General features: G+C 43.3%; 1 protein-coding gene across 8 annotated transcripts in view; it reads right to left on the bottom strand.

Moving 5' to 3' along the window:
• The window catches only part of POU2F1 (POU class 2 homeobox 1), a 114,004-nt gene extending 100,371 nt beyond the window's left edge, over nt 1-13,633 (bottom strand). For all 8 annotated transcript variants that reach the window (XR_005602369.1, XM_039555303.1, XM_039555294.1 and 5 more), the window contains exon 1: nt 13,562-13,633. Coding sequence is in view for 7 of the 8 variants with exons in the window: in XM_039555303.1 (XP_039411237.1) it covers nt 13,562-13,625 (64 nt within the window). In the remaining variant the exon portion in view is untranslated. The remainder of the gene's footprint in view (nt 1-13,561) is intronic.
• Between the last annotated feature and the right edge of the window lie 4,953 nt (nt 13,634-18,586).

The raw sequence follows: 18,586 nt of genomic DNA on the forward strand, positions 1-18,586 counted from the left end.
TGTTACCAACAAAAACCAGGAAATCTTCAAGTACAGATCCCTGCACTTAGGTAAAGGGAACAACAGTACCTGCGACAGTGCTTTGTAGTTAGTTCTGTCAGCGGCTCGCTAACAAAAACATCTCAATCACATATTCTTAACTGCAGTTGCAGCATGTCACAACTCAACTCCCGTCATATGTTTATCACAAATGACAGGCTACACAGGGTACTATTTCTCTTCTGCAGAAAAACAACTGCAACTTTGTTTTTCATCTTTCTTATGTGCTGTCCATGACACCCTCCCAGTGGAAGCACCCTTCCTATTGGGTGCTTTTCAAATCTCCATCTTTCTTCAGAGGAAGAAAAATGTGAAGAGGCCATTTAATTCTAACCTCGCCCAAACAGCTTTATGCTCAATATAATTTAATGCAAATTAGCGCTACAGCAAGAAGCCATGGGAAGAAATCAGCACATCCTACATTTTCTCCTGTTACTAGAAAGGCTTTCCAGGACACTTACAACATAGTTAGGCCTCATCTATATGAAGAAACTATCCTTGTCAAACTAAGCCAAAAGTGAAGAACTTTTTACGTACCAAGGGGAAAAAAAGAACCTTACAAAAAATACCTGGCATACCACTTTAACACACTCTGCACTATTCACTGATAACTTGAAGTCAGATGGCCCAGAAGTCTCAGGCAACCTTTGAGTTAAGCCAATAAGCCAGCTCTAAATGGACACGCAGTTATGTCAACAAAAGAAATGCAGGCTAGTCAGACTCAGTGTTTTTACTGGCATTTTTACTGGGGCTAAATTTGGAAATCGTATCATTTTCAGAAATAGGAAAAAATGCTTAACACTTCTCTTTGACTATCAGAAAGCAACAGAGGACAGAGCATGCAGTCAGCTCTGCTACCTGTGAAATGGAGGTACACAACTGGTGATAAATGGAAGTGCTCAGAAGACTGAAAGCAGCTGACCATTTCTGAAGGTTGATGGGCAGGAATTTTCCAGCTACAAGTTGCAGGTCAACAAACCCATGAGAAGAGACTAAGAAAACATTTCACCTGTTTCTATAGAATACAAGAATAAGAAAGGCAAGCCAGAATTGAAAAAGTAATTCTGGTAGAAGAGACATAACAGGACACTGCTACTCTCACGTTTTCAGTTTTAAAAATACATCTCTCTCAGACGAAAACCACCACATTTGAGTGAATAAAAAATGTATTCTACTCTTCCTGCCTATCAGCAAACTTTTTGGGCTGAATCACATTATAGACAAGTCACACTATGACATGTGGGTGCTTTTCGGTTTGCTAGAAAGATCTGAAGAAAACTGAGAATAGAGATAAAATACACTGCAGTGAAGTCACTGTACTGAATTCATGACATCATAATTGTTGCCATGGCAACTAGCTAGTATCAAGCACAGAATACTGCCTTCACTGCAGAATCAAGGAGCACCCGTGCTGCCACAAAATAAATGTTCCTATTTGAACAAAAAATCAGTCAACAAGACAGGAAATAAGATATTACTGCAAGTGGACTGCTTTTTCAATACCTCTTGTTTTGTTCACCTGTTGTGAGACTTTTTAAACATGGTAGCACATATAAAGAGGTCTGATAAACATGATAAAAAGAGTCTAATTGAAAAAACTATGGTTTTCTTCCAGTGTTCCTCAATTTTTTCAGCACAGTAGTTCTTCTCCTCGTGTTTTCCTCTCCTATGCATATGACTGCAGTCATATACAACAAAACTCAGTTTAGACACGGAACGGGGGGGGGGAATCAAAAATGCTCCAGTAAAAAACATTTTCCATTTCTTATTTCAACAAGCCAGAGACAGCCAAACTGGAACCGTCACACAGCAGCAGAACTAACGGATAAAGAACATATTCCACATTTGGAGCCCACAGTTCCTTTTGTTTAAGGAGTGCACCAAAAGCGCTTTCGAACCCCAGTCGTGGTTTTTCACGCGCTGACTAAACACAGAGCTTCAAATCTGCAGGGCTCCCAGAGCAGCTTCCTTGTAAATAAAAACCTCAACCCTCTTCCTTAGGAAATAGGAACAGTCCTATTTCACACGAGGCAGATCTGCTATTCCCAGCTCCTCCCCATTCACAGATATAAAAGCTTCAAAAATGAAAAAGAAGCAGTTCCCAATTTATCAGGTCACAATGACGTTTGTGAGTAGCACTTACATATAAAATGCACAAGTGCCCCATTTGATGCTGCAAGCTGAAATATCTGTTGGAATAAATCAGTATTAAAAAGGCACATGAAGGAAAGCACATCTGAAAATTAACTTCTTCAAATTAACTTGCTGAATGCAAAGTCAAGAGCTGCAGGTCTGTAATAGCAGATAGTGTTTCACAGTTCAACCTTATGGTTGATTAGTCCCAGAGAAACTGTTTCAAAACAAATTTTAACAAACAGACCACGCTGTACAATAAAGTATACTTATTTGCTACCTCAATGGTTCTTAAAGAGCAATCTATAAATTATTGCTGGACCAAAGAACACTTACACATAACTGTATGTAATTACAGTGTCTAAACAGTTTCAGTACACACTGATGGGGTTTTTTCAGCTTCTAAGAAAACAAAACTGCCCTAGTTACCAATTAACAGCACATTTCCACATTGGCTTCATGCCTTTGTAGAACACTTTCTCTACTGGGATCAAGCACACTGATGACACTAAAACGAAAGGCCAGAAGTACTGCAGTAACCCTCCTTCTCCAGCCTCTTTATAAAGACTGTCTCAACAAATGAGCACTGGACAAAGCAGAGAATACAAACAATTAGACCTGGAGTTTCAGATACTGATGATTAATAGACAGCTGTATCCCATATACCTCTGTCCTCAGTGTTCTCTTAATACTACTTCACACAGCCAAGAATGATGACTACTGCTTGAATGATGACAACACAAAAATCCCAAGTTTAACTCATGTTCCACAATATGAAGTGTACTTGGGAAATTATCAGAGTTGACAACACATTCTAAGGAAATCATGGAGTGTGTCATTGTACTCCCTGCCACAGAAATGTAAGGAAATGAACAGTCTTTCACAGGTTTTTAAAAGTCTTAGGAACAGATGCTGCCTTTGCTGAATATAACTGTGATTCCAACCATATATCCTAATACACCAAATACAGTTAAAACAACTGCCATAAACGCAGAAAATTAAGGAAGTTGATAAAACCTCAAGCAAGTTAGATCACAAATGCAGAATTCTCATCTTCTCTGCAACTGAATACAAATTTAAGTGTCCGTATCATACAATTCACAAACCTATATGTGATATAAACACAGGACAAATGGCAATGACATTTCCTTCCTCATTAGTACACACAGCATTTCTAGCTCTTACACAATATGAAATCATTGCTTAATAAGTAATAAAAAAACCCACCGTGTCTGCAGCTGATTTTGCTGTTTGAAAGATTGACAGATTAATTGATCCCTTAAGCAACTAACGTGTCTTGTCTGAGTGCACACAGAAAATTATGGAGTATCTCAAGACTTTACAAAGCTTTTTATATGACTTTAAAATGAACTTGTTAAATTAGGTCTTCCCCAACAGTCCTTCTGTTAAGTCTAACTTTTGCTTATGTTAATACTAGACAGGGGAATGCAAAGATGTAGGTGCTGGCCCACCTCTGTATACAGTATTTTTTCTTGCATTACTCGTTTATCACTATTATAACAGAAGCAACAACTGAAAATGTTCTGCTGGGATCCGTAGAGATGCCCAAACCACTTGCAAACCTGACAAGGAACACCACCTGTCCCTCCTCTCTCCCCCAGCAAATCAAGTTGAGAAAGGCTAGGGAATTTAAGATGCCAAACAACTATTCTAACTCCTTATGCCTTTATTCAAACTTCCATATAGCAAATTCTTTCCACTGTTGGGAGTCCATCATCCACAATTACAGAAAACTTGAGTGTAAAAGCACTTAAATACAATACTATATCCACTAAATTTAGCTGTTAGTTTAGAAATAGTTATGTTTACTCTAGATACCATTAAAATGTGTTACAACATGTGCCTGGATCCATTTTCAATTTTAACTGTGCTGAGAATGATATTAATGAAATAGGGTTTTTTTAACCAGGCATAGCTAAAGCATGATCTCAGCAAGTTTTGAGGCACTGGCCTTTATTCACACCTTTGTGTATTTGGAAACAGTCCCTTATACACCACTGAGCTGAACCATATAAGATGCACCCACGTTGCAACTGGGTTCCAAACCAAATTGAATCAGAAAATTATAAAACACAGCATTTTAGTTTCTCAGAACTGAGAGGAGATATTCTTTACAGTGTCACTGTCTCCCACTGTAATGAGTAAAGGAATAGTCCGGAAATAAAAATAACTTAAAATCTACAGATTTCTGCAGGTCCTGTCTGTAGGGTAATTCTCACCCTCAAGACCCTCAACTGGTCTTAAGGAGTTGAGAATCTGCTCAGCTGTGGATCTTTTACATCAAGTGGTAACAGAGGCACTGAATTTTTAACACCCACCCTTACATGCACAAACTTGGAGAGCAAAAGGAGCTGCCAGTTCTCCAGCTCCCTGGTAGGGAATCAAAAATTATTAGGAAAGCCCTTGGAGCAACCTCACACTTGTTCCCCAGAGCTGAAAATGTGCAGAGCAGACAAGGAACATCATCTTGCTTAAACTCTTTTATGGTGCTCCTGAACACTTTAGGAAAGGAGCCAGGTACAAAACCTAGGATGCACTGGGAAATAAATGGGAAAGTATTTTCTTTTTTTTTGAAAGAGAACTAAAATCACCATCCTGGCTCTGACCAGAGATCTACCTGACTCTCCCCCAACAACAGGCAACTATGAAAGAGTATAAAAACAGGACAAGCATGGGGCTCGGTCCTTTGATTACATTCCCAAACACTGAGAAATTACAGCCCAGCAGATGACTGAGACAGAGGTAAAGAACAACATGCTTAGCCCTTGCACAAACTGAAAAAAGGGTAAACACATACATGAAAAATCTCTACAACTTTAGAAGGCTCGCTTTTTTGTAAAACTGAGTAAAACCAATCAGAAAAACCAAACTGGAAAACAATCAGGTGTCTAGCTCACGCTCTTCCACCTGATGTGTTCTCACATGAGAACTTTTACCAGAAGCCTGTTTTACAACCACTGCTACTTGGCCACGTTTGTATAGGGCAGCGGTTGGCCAGGGTTCATGGGCAGCAGTGCAGCCTGGCAGCTGATGTCTCCTCTTCCTTACCTTGGCACACCCATCCCAACCAAAGAGAAGACATCCTGGCAGGAAACCAGGAGGTGAATTAAGGTTAGTGATGAAGAGATTCAAGCTGTGATGTGTGACACACTGTGACTGACTTGAAGTCAGAAGCTACTAAACCTCAGACTAAATATGCAGAAGTTCTCCAGTGTTCCAAAAGATACTCCTAAACTCCCAAGTTTAGCTAACTTTGCTGCCATAAGCGGTCCAAAATATCTCAAAAGGAACAGCAGGTAAAGGTGTTCTTATTACACAGTCCATTTAAGGGAAATTACTTTTAAGCTGCATGCTTCACTTCAGATACTGGAAACACAACAATTTAAATTGTGTAGTTCAGATCAACATAAATTCATTAAAAACAGGAAAATATCACTGCAAAGTCAATAATACCCAAAAAGGGCCACACCTTTCCAACACAGCTAACAGATATCCTCATTCAGAAACAAATGTTCCAAACAGAAAGCTACCGTTCCCTTCGCTCCCCTGCCTCCAGTCTCCTCATACAGTCCCAACACATTTCTGCAAGAAGCCAGGACAGAGTTTTACACAGTCTCTGCCAAAAGGGACAACAGTCCAGAGTCATGGCCAAATACTCACCATGCTTATGTTCCCTCTTCTTTTGGGCAGCAGCTCACCCTTAAACTGGATTAAGTGTAACATGAACTGTACCCTCAGGTGTGATGACAAAGCAACTCCAAAGATCCCTCACAGGTTCCAATCTGAATAATCTGGGCTACTTTAGGCAATTCAGACCACAGCCTCTAGTAACTCGCTGATTTTAAGGAATAGAGAGTACCCAAATGGAAAGAGCTACTAACAAATGCAGAGGAACAGGAAACACCAACAATCAGAAACAGTAAGGTCTTCTACTACTACAATCAGAGCTAGAAGAAGCTGTCCCCAGTCCAAGCTCTCTGTTACTTTTTCCAAAGCATATGTGCATGCAGGTGTGTGTACCTGCATCAGAGGATGGGGTGGGAAATGCTCCCAGAGGAGCTGGTAGGGAGGGGTGGCAGCATTTACTGGCATACCCTCTCTCTGCAGCCTTAGAAAAATTCAGGTATCTATTTAAACTTACATTTGAAAATTCAAATAAAAGCAATAACCTACTAAAGATCAGCAGGTAAGAAACAAAACTATGAATGCTTAGAAATGAATCTTTGCCAACAGAATTCCTGAAAGAAACTTGAAACTCATTTCCCATTCAGCAGATGGTATTAACTAATAATGTAGAAATGAGTGATTCAAACATCTGAATCATTTCTACCTGTATTCACTGTACACTCCTTTCCCTCTGCTGCATCCAAGTAGTATAAAGCCACAACTTCACACTGGTATGGTCAGGCACAAATTACTAAGTCACATGGTATTTTTCAAATAAAACTGAATCATCGAAAGGACAAAGAGAACAAACAGCGAAGGAGCTCACTGCAAAAAAGATGGTGACTTCCTACCAGCCCTCAAAGAAAAGGAGGGGGAAAAAGAAGCAAGCTACACCTCCAGCTTGATTCAACAGGTTTTTCTACACTTATTTTTAAATCTTCAACTGTCTTTACTATTACAGTACTCAGATGTTCATATCTTCCTTTTCCAAAGCTTCATGCCCTGTCATACAGTGTCAAACATGCTACATATGTTACTTCATCTCTATACAGCCAAATCAGATTTCTGGGAAGAAAAAAATAAAAGGAATGATGAGCAAAAGGTTTCTTGTCACAATATTACAATTTATAGAAAAGATAAATCTGCCTCAGAGTGATCATATTAAATGGCTGAAGCACTTATGCTTGGGTTTGGTGGGGTTTTTTTTAAAGTTGCTTTACAAGGATGTCAGCCCAAAATTTAGCAGAAGTAATGGTGTCTGTAATTTCCCAAGTACTTTTGTCAATATGTCCTTTAAAGCCACAGTCCTTTTTAGAGACGTGTCTCACTGTAAGCAGCACTAAAATAATGGGAACCACTTAACGGTCTCATCCACTATTTTTATTGGAGTTTCTGCCCTTGCTACCATTAATGCAATCATACCTATGACAGCACAAACCACACCAAATTTTCAGCATCTATCGGTTTCCAAGCTACTACTCTACTTAGATGCAGTTTCATCTCTGGCTCCCATGATCTGTGTACAGCCTACTGCTAAAACAGAAGGTCCAGCATAGTGCCCACAGCTGTACATTCCCATCGCTTGCTTTTGGCCACTACCATTTTAAGTCAAGTTGGGCTCATCAACTCAATCAACTGTAGTTACACAGGGGTTTACATCAATCTAAAAGCAAAGCTATATAACTAAGCTAACCAGAATACTTGATGCTGCTTTTGAAAAGAGGAAGCTTCCTTTCCCTTCCTCCACTTCCACTCACATGGTTCTTTCTACATCCTTTCTTGCACTTGATGGTCTTTGTGGAGCCAGCTTCATAAAGCAAAGACCTAAAATGATCTGGGACTAGTTTTCCACCAGGTTAGCAAGTTAACCTGGAGCAGCCTGGAACCCAGTTAAGTGCTACGACGGGTGCCAAGTAAGAGGTAGGATCACATGGCTGAGAGCATGACTCCCCATTTATGCCAACAGAAAAGCCATCAGAGAGAATGAAATTATGAGACGACTTGGGTCAACACGTGTGCTTCTTGTTCCCTTAGTCAATTGGTAGTGCTATTTGTCTAATCTCATTGTAAACCAGTTCAAAGAGCTAAACCAACAAAAAAACTATTCATTATTTTTGGCACGGCTTGTTTTCTGCCAATTTAGTTCCCTGAACTAGCTCAGCAAAGGAATCCAGCAAGCATCTGCACCAGTGCAGGGAAGGCGGCAGGAACACACAGGGAGATGAGGACAGGCTGGGGCTGATTTAAGCTGTCACCGAACCGCATACCCTGGAGCAGATCTGCATCACACCATAGTTAGAACTGACAGTAATCTGTGCCTGTACAACGGGAGGCCTTCATCGCTGACGGGAGTGTGCCAACAGTGCCAGCACTGAAACATCCTCGGCAAAGTTCAACCTGGGCACAAGCCTGGATGATTACATGTAAAACCAGAAGAATCACAGCTCTCTTACCTTCAGAGACACTAGAAAACATTAGCTAACTTTTCCCCCAGCAACACCCTTGTGAAAATGTGCTCTACAATTCCCATTACACAGATTTAGCCCATAACAACAAAGCAAGCAAAATTGGTGACAAACTCAGCACTGGAACCCAGCAAATCCTCTACACGAAACCAACACTTCATCACTCAACTGTGTTATTAACCCTAAACTAATTCAATTAGTCAGCAGCAGTCTATAAAAAACTCCTTTTGCAAAGACTTTCTAATGCACTATAAAGCTCACATATATAATACAGTTAACAAATATGGGTATTTCCTAGATAGTTGTGAAATACGAAACTAGGGAAAGGAATAATACTGAGATCTTAAGTAATTATTTCCTTTTCTATAGAGAAAAATAAGAGCACACGAAGCAGCATGAGGGCCTATTCACACAATTCAAGAAATTTAATGCAAAGAGCTACAGAAAAGAAAATACATCTATGGATTCTTTTTTGCTCAGATTAGCATTGTCAAATCGTTTCACGTGAAATGCCAGCAATTATTTAATACACCCTAACCAAGACCAGTATCTTCCCTTAAATTCATCTCCTACACTTAGCCCAACAATTCCCACACTTAACTTGCTCTGTGTAACAATGAAGCACATTTGGAAAAGGGGGGGCTTTGTTAACACAGAAGCAAATCTCTGCAGTAGTGAACAGCCAGCACTGTAAGTCTATCCAGCAACTCGAGATACTCTTTCATTCACATTCCAGCTTAAGCACATCACATTTGGGACGCTCAAGTCATACTTAATTTTGTTCAACACCACCTTTTGACAACAGCTTTCTCATCAAGACTCAAAATATGTATGTCAAGAAAGACAGTCACTTGCCAGGACTGTCACTGATTCTCTCAAGATAAAAATACTAAAGCTGTAAGTGCAAGGAGCAGAGGCTGCCTAATTGTCAGCTGTATAAAACAGAAGTATCAAGGTTATTGTCCTGAGGGCAGCAAGAGTTTAAGAGGAATAGAAAATGACGCTGCAACCTGTTTTGAAATCTTGAACTCCATGGGAGTAAAAATTTAAGGAAAACAAATGAAAACTCAGTGCATGCTACAAAAAACTACTGCAAATTTGCCAGAGAACCAGGAGAGCTGTCTAGGAGGAACTTGCACCCTATTAGAAAGAAAGAAACGGGATGACAAAATAACCCAACCAAAACACCCTGGACAGCATGAGCAAAGCATTTACCCCAGAACTCTTTGCATCCTCACACATCTGGATATAAAGAAAACAGCAAAAGTGTGCTACTCTAATCTAAATGTGGAATTTAGCACTTGAAATCTGACAACTATTATTTCAGTGACAATGGTATTCCGAACCTCATTTTTCTGGGCAACAAATTATTATGATCAAGCCAAAGTAGGAACAGCACTTCTTCACACACAAGGGACTCCCAACACAGAGGTATGCTGGTGCTTCCTTGGCCTTAACAGACAGGCCAAGGTGAAGGCAACCTCACCGATCCCGTCAAGCGAGGCACCTCCAGACATCACCACCCTCGCACGCCAAGACAAGCAGTCACAAGGTATCCACATCCAGCATCAGGGAGCCAGTATTAACATTTACTGCTTGAGTTACGGCTGCAGGCTAATCTTGGAGAAATTGATAGTGACAGCAAACCTGAGATTTTTTTTTCCTCTTTAAATGACAGAGTGGGAAGCTTAGGTTTTCCCCCCTTCCTTCCGGGAAGCTCTAGCTCCTCTAGTTTTAAAAACCATCCTGACACACACCTTCCCAATTCTGCTCCACATGCAGCAGCATGGCTACTGGCATAACTTGGCCTGTTTTCCAACCAGCTGTCAGACTTCTTAGTTTTGGCCAGTTTTGAAAAAAAGAAAAGATAAAAATGCAGCATCACCTTAATAATTGAAGAGATGTAATCAGGTAGTGGAACTACTTCACAGGAGGACACTTCCTTCTGTCTCTAATAAATTAAAAGCTGAAAAGACAGCCAAAACAGAGTATAATCTCCTGATAAAAATTAGGAAGCACTGTAATAGTAGCACAACCCTCCACTCTCATTATAGCCAGGTAGACCATAGAGAAGAAGAAAGTTTCTTTTACTCTCTGACCCAACACACACAAAGATGGTCCAAGGAGCAGCTTAAAATCTGAAACCTACCTATGACAAACTAACACAAAAGTCTAAGACTCAGAAAAACACTAAAGACTGAGCAGTAATACCCACACAATAGTCTGGGCACCTTCTGACAAGTGAAGGTGATGCGAAGGTTTGGGAAAAGGTGCATTACGCTAAGATGTTGCCTATGGCCTTCACTGGTGAAGACACATTTCTACCACCAGCAGACTCCAGTAAAATTTTAAGCTGCAACCCAGGCACACAGATACATGTTTGAGAGAAATACATCTGTATTTTGGCATGTAAATACCTGAATTCAGCATTATAAAACCCAGCTCAGCTGTAAAACTGCACAAGGCCACTGTCCAGTATTCCATTCTATAAAAATTACTAAAACGCCAGCGACAAAGAAATTTTGCTTGCAAGATGCAATGTACATTTTTATCATGCTGGATAAAATATCTACAGTCTCAGCAGTGGTTAAATTGCTGCTATAAAGGAAATTGTCCTCAGATAAATGGTTTCCCTATGAGAAGGTTTCAGTGCTACACCTCACCCCAGGTCAATAAATCAAATTAACTGCACCTTGTCCTCTGGCCAATGACATCATCAGCTTGACCACATCTTGTGAAGCGAGTGCAAAAACATATGCTATTTAAGGCATGAAATCATATTACTGCTTTTTGTCCAGCCAGCCTTGTGCTGTTGGTCTGCGAAACAGTCAGTCACCTGAACAGTCTCATTACAGCTTCTACAGCTTTTTTTCTTTTTTTTCCTTCTAGTATTCAAGGCCTGTCTTTGCCGAGGGTGAAGAAAAAAGGATAAATAATCTGAGTCGTTATTTTTTAAATCAAAATGCTTTTCATTAGCTGCAGTGCAGTATTTTGTGACAAATTAAATTTAGAACCAAACGACGAAATATGCCATCTGCACTTGCACGTGAACTCTCTTCCTAGTAGTGTTTCAAAGATGTTTACATGCTAATCTGGCACTGATACTCTGAAGTACCCTGCTGCTTGGTCCTTTTTCTCCACAGGGTGAAAACAATGGTCACTAATGAAAACCTACACAGTTTTATTTGAAACCAATCCCTGCATAAATATTTTCTATTTTAAATTACTGCCTCCCCCTAATCAAGTAGCCCATTTGTTTTATTTCTAAGTAGACTAATATCTGGCTTAAAACTGAATTGCTCCAGACAATTTAAGAGGATTAATTTCAATTTTCACTTGGCGTTCTTATGACACAATCATAGAAAACTTATCTTCTTTTCTAGACCCTGTACTGCCTAGTGGTATCTTCTGTCTTGAAAGCCAAATCTAAATGAAAGGGAAAAAAAAAAAAAAACCTCAACCCAGAACAGTCAAAGATACAAGCAGTGACAAAAGCATCTGACACACTGCACTCTTAAACCTCATCCACATTAAGCAAAAAGAAGGTGAATAAGATTATCTTCAATGTATTCAATTCTGTTTGTGTTCAGAGGGAGGAGGAAAGCTGTTCAGATTTTGAGTGTGTCTTCTATAGCTCTCTCAGTGCCAGGAAACGTAAATTAGAAGCAACTCTCCTTTAAGGAAAAGAATCAAGGACAAAGGGACCAAAAATGCCCAAGCCTCTGAAAAGCAGATATGAAAGGAACAGCTTTACAGTCTTGAGTTGCTATAAATTAAAAATAAGCTCCTTATTTAAAAGACATGAGTGTTTGAGAATCTATGAGCAGATCTGATGCTGCTCAAGCCCCAGGAGGGTTTTGTTTTTGCTGGCAGGGGTGGAGTGGAGATGGGGGGGTCATTTTGGTTATTAGTAAATAAATCAAGCAGCAGAGTGAGGCCTAGGCGCTTGCCAGAGGAGCCGGGGCCTGGCTCTCCCCCTCCTCTCCTCACACAGCCTGGGTTTGATCTCGGGGCCCTGTGGGTTTGCCAAGAAGATTTTAAAAAAAAAGCGAGAGAGCGAGAAAGAAGAATCATATTGAACCACAAAAGCACATGGGGCGAATGTAAAATATAAACACGGCGTTGGGCTCTGAGTGGCTGTTATTAAAGGTCTGAATTACTAAACATGAGAGGCGGGGAAAGCCGGGCGGCCATTTCAATAATATAAACCTCCCCGAATTAGACATTATTCAAATGAGAAGGAGAGAGAGGGAAGAGAGGGAGAGCGCGGGGGAGAGGGACGGGACCGGCACCGCCGTGCCCTGGGGGCTCCGCCGGAGCCCTGGGGCAAAGGGGGAGCGGGGCAAACACCGCCGGGGCAGATCCGGCCCTCGGGGGGTGCGGACCCAGCCCTCGGGGTGGGGGGCAAACCCGGCCCTCGGGGGCCCCTCTCCCGCCGGAGAAGAGCACGGGGGGCTCTGCCCGTGCACCCCGCAGTCACCCCCCACCGAACCCGCCCCTGGCGAGGGGAGGGGGGAGATTTAAATGAAAAAGCCAAACCACGCTCTCCTCCTGCCCCCCTCCCCGCACCCACCCACCCCACGCTGCAAGGCCCAGGCTCTGGGGAAATAAACCCGGGTAAGGGGGGGGTGCTGCGGGGAAGGGGGGCAACGAGAGGAGCGATGAGAAAACCGAGTCTTTCTGCCTCCCCGAGCCCCAGTCAGGGGCCGGCACCCGCGGCCCCCCTCCGCCCCGCCGCCGGGGGGACCCTGCCCGACTCGGGCGACCCGCCGGGACCGCTCCTCCAGCATCTCTCCCTTCCCCCCCCCCCACTCCATGAATATGTAAAGCGGGTTTATTGTGGGCGTGCGGGCCGGGTGGGCGGGCCAAACCACCCCGAATGCTTTTGGGTGCGGGGCTGCCTCCCCTCTCCCTCCCGGCGTGTGTGTCCCCCCTCCTCCTTCCCGCCCCGACCCCTCCGCTCGCCGCGCCGCCGCCGCCCATCGCCCCCATGGCCGGTGCCCCGGCGTGCGGCTCGTGTGCGGGAGGGACGGTGTGTGTGTGTGTCTCCCCAGCGCGGGGGAGGCTGCTCTGCTTCGCCTTCTCTTTCCCCCCCCGCTCCCTCCTGTGCCGTTAATATAATAATCCTGAGTACTAATAAATTATGCTAAGCGGGGCCGGGCGGGCGGGCGGGGGGGGGGGGTGCGCCCCGCGCGCGCGAGTATGAATATGAATATGTAAAACGCAGTAATGATTACCTGCCGCCGCCGCCACCGCCGCCGCCGAACTCTCATCTTGACTCGCTGCTCCTCCGTCCGCCATTTTGAATATTTTAACCAAAATCGGCCGCGCGATAAACCTCCCCCCTCCCCTTCCCCTCCCTCTCTCCTCCCTCCCTCCCCGCGCCGCCGCCGCCGGCTCCGGCGCATGGCGCTCCGGGCTCTGCGCTCCCCCCTCCTTCTCTTCCCCTCAGCCGCTTTCCCGGCGAGGGCGCGGAGCGGCGCTGCGCATGCGCGGTGTGGCCGGACCGGCTCGCTCCCCCCCGCCGGCGGGCGATGAGGGGAAGCGCGTGCGCACTGAGGCGCCCCCCGCGCGCCCCCTCAGGGCACGGGGCGGTCCGACCCCCCCCCTCTCCCCGTCCCCCAAAGGTCCTCGCCTTAGGCGTGGGGTTTTTGTGGTTGTAAAATCTAGGTAATCTACAGGGGACAAACTGAATGTTTTGGGGGTAAAAGCTGAGGTAATCTGTAAGGGAGAGAATGGACGTGTTGGGGTAAAAACAAGGTTATCAGTAGTGGGCAGAAAGGAAACATTTTGGGGGTAAAACTTGAGGGGAGAGAATGAAAATTTTGAGGTAAAATCAAGGTAACCGGGAGTGGACAGGAAGAGAAAAAATTCGGGGTAAAATCTGAGTTAATCTGTAAGGAAGAGAATTAACATACTGAGGTAAAACCAAAGTTGTCTGTCAGTGGTGGATGGGAAGGGAAAATCTTGGGGCTAAAACTTGGCAATAATCTCTAGGGAAGAGCATGGACATATTGAGGTAAAAATGAGGTAATCAGTAGTGACAGGGAAAATTTTGGGGGTAAAAATTTGTAAGGAAGAAGAAGTATTTTGCAGGAAAAATCTGATGGAATCTTTAGGGCCAGAGTGAACAATTTGGGGTTAAGGTAAATGTAGCCATTGGATTTTTATGCTGGTAACATCTAGGTAATTATCACGGATAAAATTCGTATTTGGGGGTAAAATCTGAGGTCATCTGTAGGGGAGAGAAGGAAGATTTTGAGGTAAAGTGAGGTAATCGATAGTGGACAGGTAGGGACATTATTGGGGGGTAAAGCTTGAAACATCTGTGGGGGACAGGTGCCCGACAGGAGCCTCTCGGTGGACAAGCGCTCCAAAAGTGCTGTGTCTGAGTGGTGGTGTGGAAATACCCATCTGGACTGCACCTGCACCCAGGTACTGCCCGAGCCCCAGGCAGAACTAAGCCCCTATGAATAAAGAGGAATTGCGTCCAGGGAAATGGAATCGCAGAAACTGTGGTTCTCGTGGAGGAGGGTGCCTGAGCGAGGGTCTGGTTTTCCTCCAGAAAAGAGCGATTGCACGGAAGCAATCCTCCTCTGTTCTAAAAACCCCACCCCAACATTCCCTCTTCCTGGGCAACCCAATGCTCCTGGGGTGCTTTTCTCAAATGTTTTATCCTCTTACACTTCTCACATCAAATTGTTCTGGAAGGGGAGTCGGGTTTCATGCCTCCCTCGTTAAAGGGGAGTAAATATGAAACCAGAGGGACCAACAAATAAAATCAGCTTTAGATTCAAAGCTTCCAAATCAGGACGAGCAATCAGCCAGAGTGGCAAAACTTTGTTAATTCTTGACAGATTTGGCAGAGTAGAAATAAAACTTACTCACATTCTTAATAATGCATACATACACGTTATCCCTGAGCTTTGTAATGTACTTCCAGAAAAAGAAAGGAGGCTGGTATAGAATGGCATTCATTAAGGACACAGTCGTAACGTTTTCCGAGAGTCATTAACTCAGATGGGTCAGAGTCCAAGCCGGATTTTCTTCTGGGGTGCAAAACATTGTGGAGTAAGAGGAACTGTCATGGATCTGTTCTTGCATGCTGTTGCTGAAGAAATTAGGAGTCGTATCAGAGACAGCCACTTGATTTTTTTCATTGGTAGGAAAGAGCCAAAAAGGAAAGGCTGAAGAAGGGAGACAGCAGGGTGTATCTCCAAGGGGTGAATCAGAAAGGTAATTTTGTCATTTTTATTTAAAAATAAGTTCCTCTGGTAATGGGATTTTTTTTCTTGCCATCCTATAAAATAACCTCTTGTTACTGCAGAAAACACTAGCAGAAATGGACTGCAGTGTGAAAGAGCAAAAACCTTCCCCTAACACCAGTTCTACTCATGCACATTCATCTGCTGACACTCTAAACCAGCAATTAAGCACTTTGTCTCCTGAAGATCTGTGTTGCTCTCGCAGGGGCGAACATGTAAACAAAGGCATATTGTCGTGCTCCTCTTCAGTTCAGCCATGATCCTCGCGGGCCAGTTAATCCAGTTTTATGGCCAGGTTATACCAGCACTGCAGCACACAGGGGCTGCACCAGGACAGATAAAGGTGTAGAGAAAGGGCTGCCTAGATTAAGACTCTGCACAGCTCTAATCCTGCCTACGCTGAATATTCTCTCCAGTATCTCCCTATCTCACCCAAAGACTCTTCTCAGTCCAGCATGCCACTTCCCAGTAACCTCTTCCCTGATACCAGCAGCTTCTTGCCGGGGAGAATTTGCTCCCATTACCACACCTGATTTAGCCTTTGCTCTTGCTCAGCTTCTGCACACTTAGCTGGAAACCACAGCTGCCACAGAAAACATGTCTGAAAACAAGTAGTTGCTAGTGGTTTGGTTTTTTGCTTTGTTTTTTTTTTTTTCTTTTTGTCGTTGTTTTCTGGTAGTTATTAATCTGCTCTGTGTTTTCTAATTGACCACCTATAAAGAGGACTTAATTCAGTCAGGCCGCATAGGTGCTCTCCCTCTCCCTGTAAAGATTAGTCTAGATCTATGTCTGCATCCTCTCCTCTAGTTTTCTTTGAATGCATCTCTATCTGATGCCTTCCCCAAGGTGTCATACATCCCTGTGGCTATATATCCAGGAAAGCTGGCCAAATCATTAGTGATGAATAATTTATCAGATAAATTTTACCTCTCTTTCAATTGTGAGTGCTGCATAGTGCCTGATTGGTATCTTACTCATGAACAACTTGCTGAAAATACTTGAAATTTGAGATAATTGGACACAAAGATGATACAAAGCTTAGTCCTACGAGGAGCTGAGCACTCTGGATTCATTTTACAAAAAGACATAAGTAAGAAAGTTGGTTGTTCAGCTGCAGTCAGTGAGACCAGGCTCAAACTGATGGCGAAGAGTGTGCTGAAACAGAGCCCAAAACAGCGAACAGCGAGCAGCAAGCAGGACCTTGTGATTGCATTCTCTGGCTGGACTCGTCAGCCACAGAGAATCGCTTCTCACAGGGATTTTGCTTTAAAAAGATTTTCTGGCAGTGAAAAACAATAGAGTGTTCAAAATCAACACCACATGTAAAGGGAAAAATTAGTATTTGAGGATCTTTAAAAGTTCTGCACCGTATCTGTGTCCATTGTTTTGATGTTGAATCAGGTACCTCTTAATTGCTCTTTAATTCCTAGCCCTCCTTGGCCTGCTTGACTGGTGCCCATAACCCCAAATTTTCTATGATTGCTATGTGACCTTCTGAATTTTCTATCTCCTGCTAGAATTAATTCAGTGGTGTTTCACAGACAATTTTTTTTTAAGGTAGGCAGACAGAGGACAAAAGAAACATGAGGTGAGAAGGCAGGGAGCAAAAGAAACATAAATCACAGTATTTAAGCAAAAAGCACACTGGGAAGAAAATTATCCTTTTCACAAAACAGCTCTAGTGTATAGGGAAATTAAGAGCAAACTTATCTGCTCTGCTCCAATTCCACTGTGCCACTCAGATGTGAATCCCAGATGCTGCTTTTCTCACGCGATGTCCCCCTTCTCTCTATCCTGTTTTCTTCACATCAGATTTCTCTCCTCCAGGAGGGCCTGTTACTAGAGTCGCGTTTGTTTCTGCTTTCCCTTTGGTCTTCCAGATACTTAGAGGCTTCTTCCTCAAAACAGTCATTCTTTGCCCCTGATGTTTCACACATACCTCCCCCAAACCTCTGTATTCCTTTCACTTGGAGACTGCGCAGATTGTCTCACATTTAATTAAACTTATCTGTGTGATGCCATGAAGATTTTTTGCCTTTTCTTTTATACCCCTGTTATACCTTTTTATAACTTCTGTATTCTTAGTGCTTTTTGCCTACATTCTTGGACTTGTTTGTTCAGCTAGGAGACTAAACATTTTAGAAGCTTCGTAGTTAGGGATCAGTGTGCCCCAGACCCCAAGGTCCTCTCCAGAACACATTCTGTAAACTGAGATAGAACCATCCAGGGGAAGCTTCCTTGGGGAGGGGGACTCATTCGAGCCTCTCATTGGGGAATTTTTGATAGCTATGCTAATTAGTAACACCTATAATGTTATACCAGATCTTTTGGGGGTGTGCATTGCGGTGTGCATTTCAGTGCATTCGACCTGGACGTGTGCACCTAAGGATCCGTAAAATAAATACCAAGGTAAAATCCCTTTTCCCCTTCTAACCGTGTTTGACTCTTGATTTTAAGACCAGGAAAAGGGATCGTGTGTGTTTCTGTTTGTTTCCTATTTCTCATCATCATACTCAGCCTGATAGAGCAACAGGCAGCCTCCCTGGTACAGCATTATTTTTTGAACATGCTATCGATATCAAAAGACACTGTGTCTCAAAAAGCTTGCAGTTTAGAGAGCTGGGAGGGAAAGAACGAGGGAAAAATAGGATTAGTACCTTCTTGATTGAGAAGTGAAGAAAAGCAATGGAAAGACTGTGCATAGTCCCTCCAGTGTCACAGCCGACATTAGTGGGACACAGACTTGCACCTAGGTGCTCTGAGGCTGTGCAGTTCAGTACTTTAACCACAAAGCTGTTTTTCCTTTCTCTCCTGCATTGCTCCCCACCCTCCTCCTGTTTCCAAGCATGGAAAAGAGCCCACCCTTGTCCCCAAGGCTTGGGACCCACTAGTACTGTCTCTTTCCAGGGTTATGCTTTTCCCTCTCTTCAGATCTCCTTCCTACGCACCTTGTGAGTGCTGAGCACGAACGGCAGAAGAGAAATGGAGACTGTCCAC

This window comes from Corvus cornix, chromosome 1 (assembly GCF_000738735.6).
Source record: "Corvus cornix cornix isolate S_Up_H32 chromosome 1, ASM73873v5, whole genome shotgun sequence".
Classification (NCBI taxonomy): Eukaryota; Metazoa; Chordata; class Aves; order Passeriformes; family Corvidae; genus Corvus; species Corvus cornix.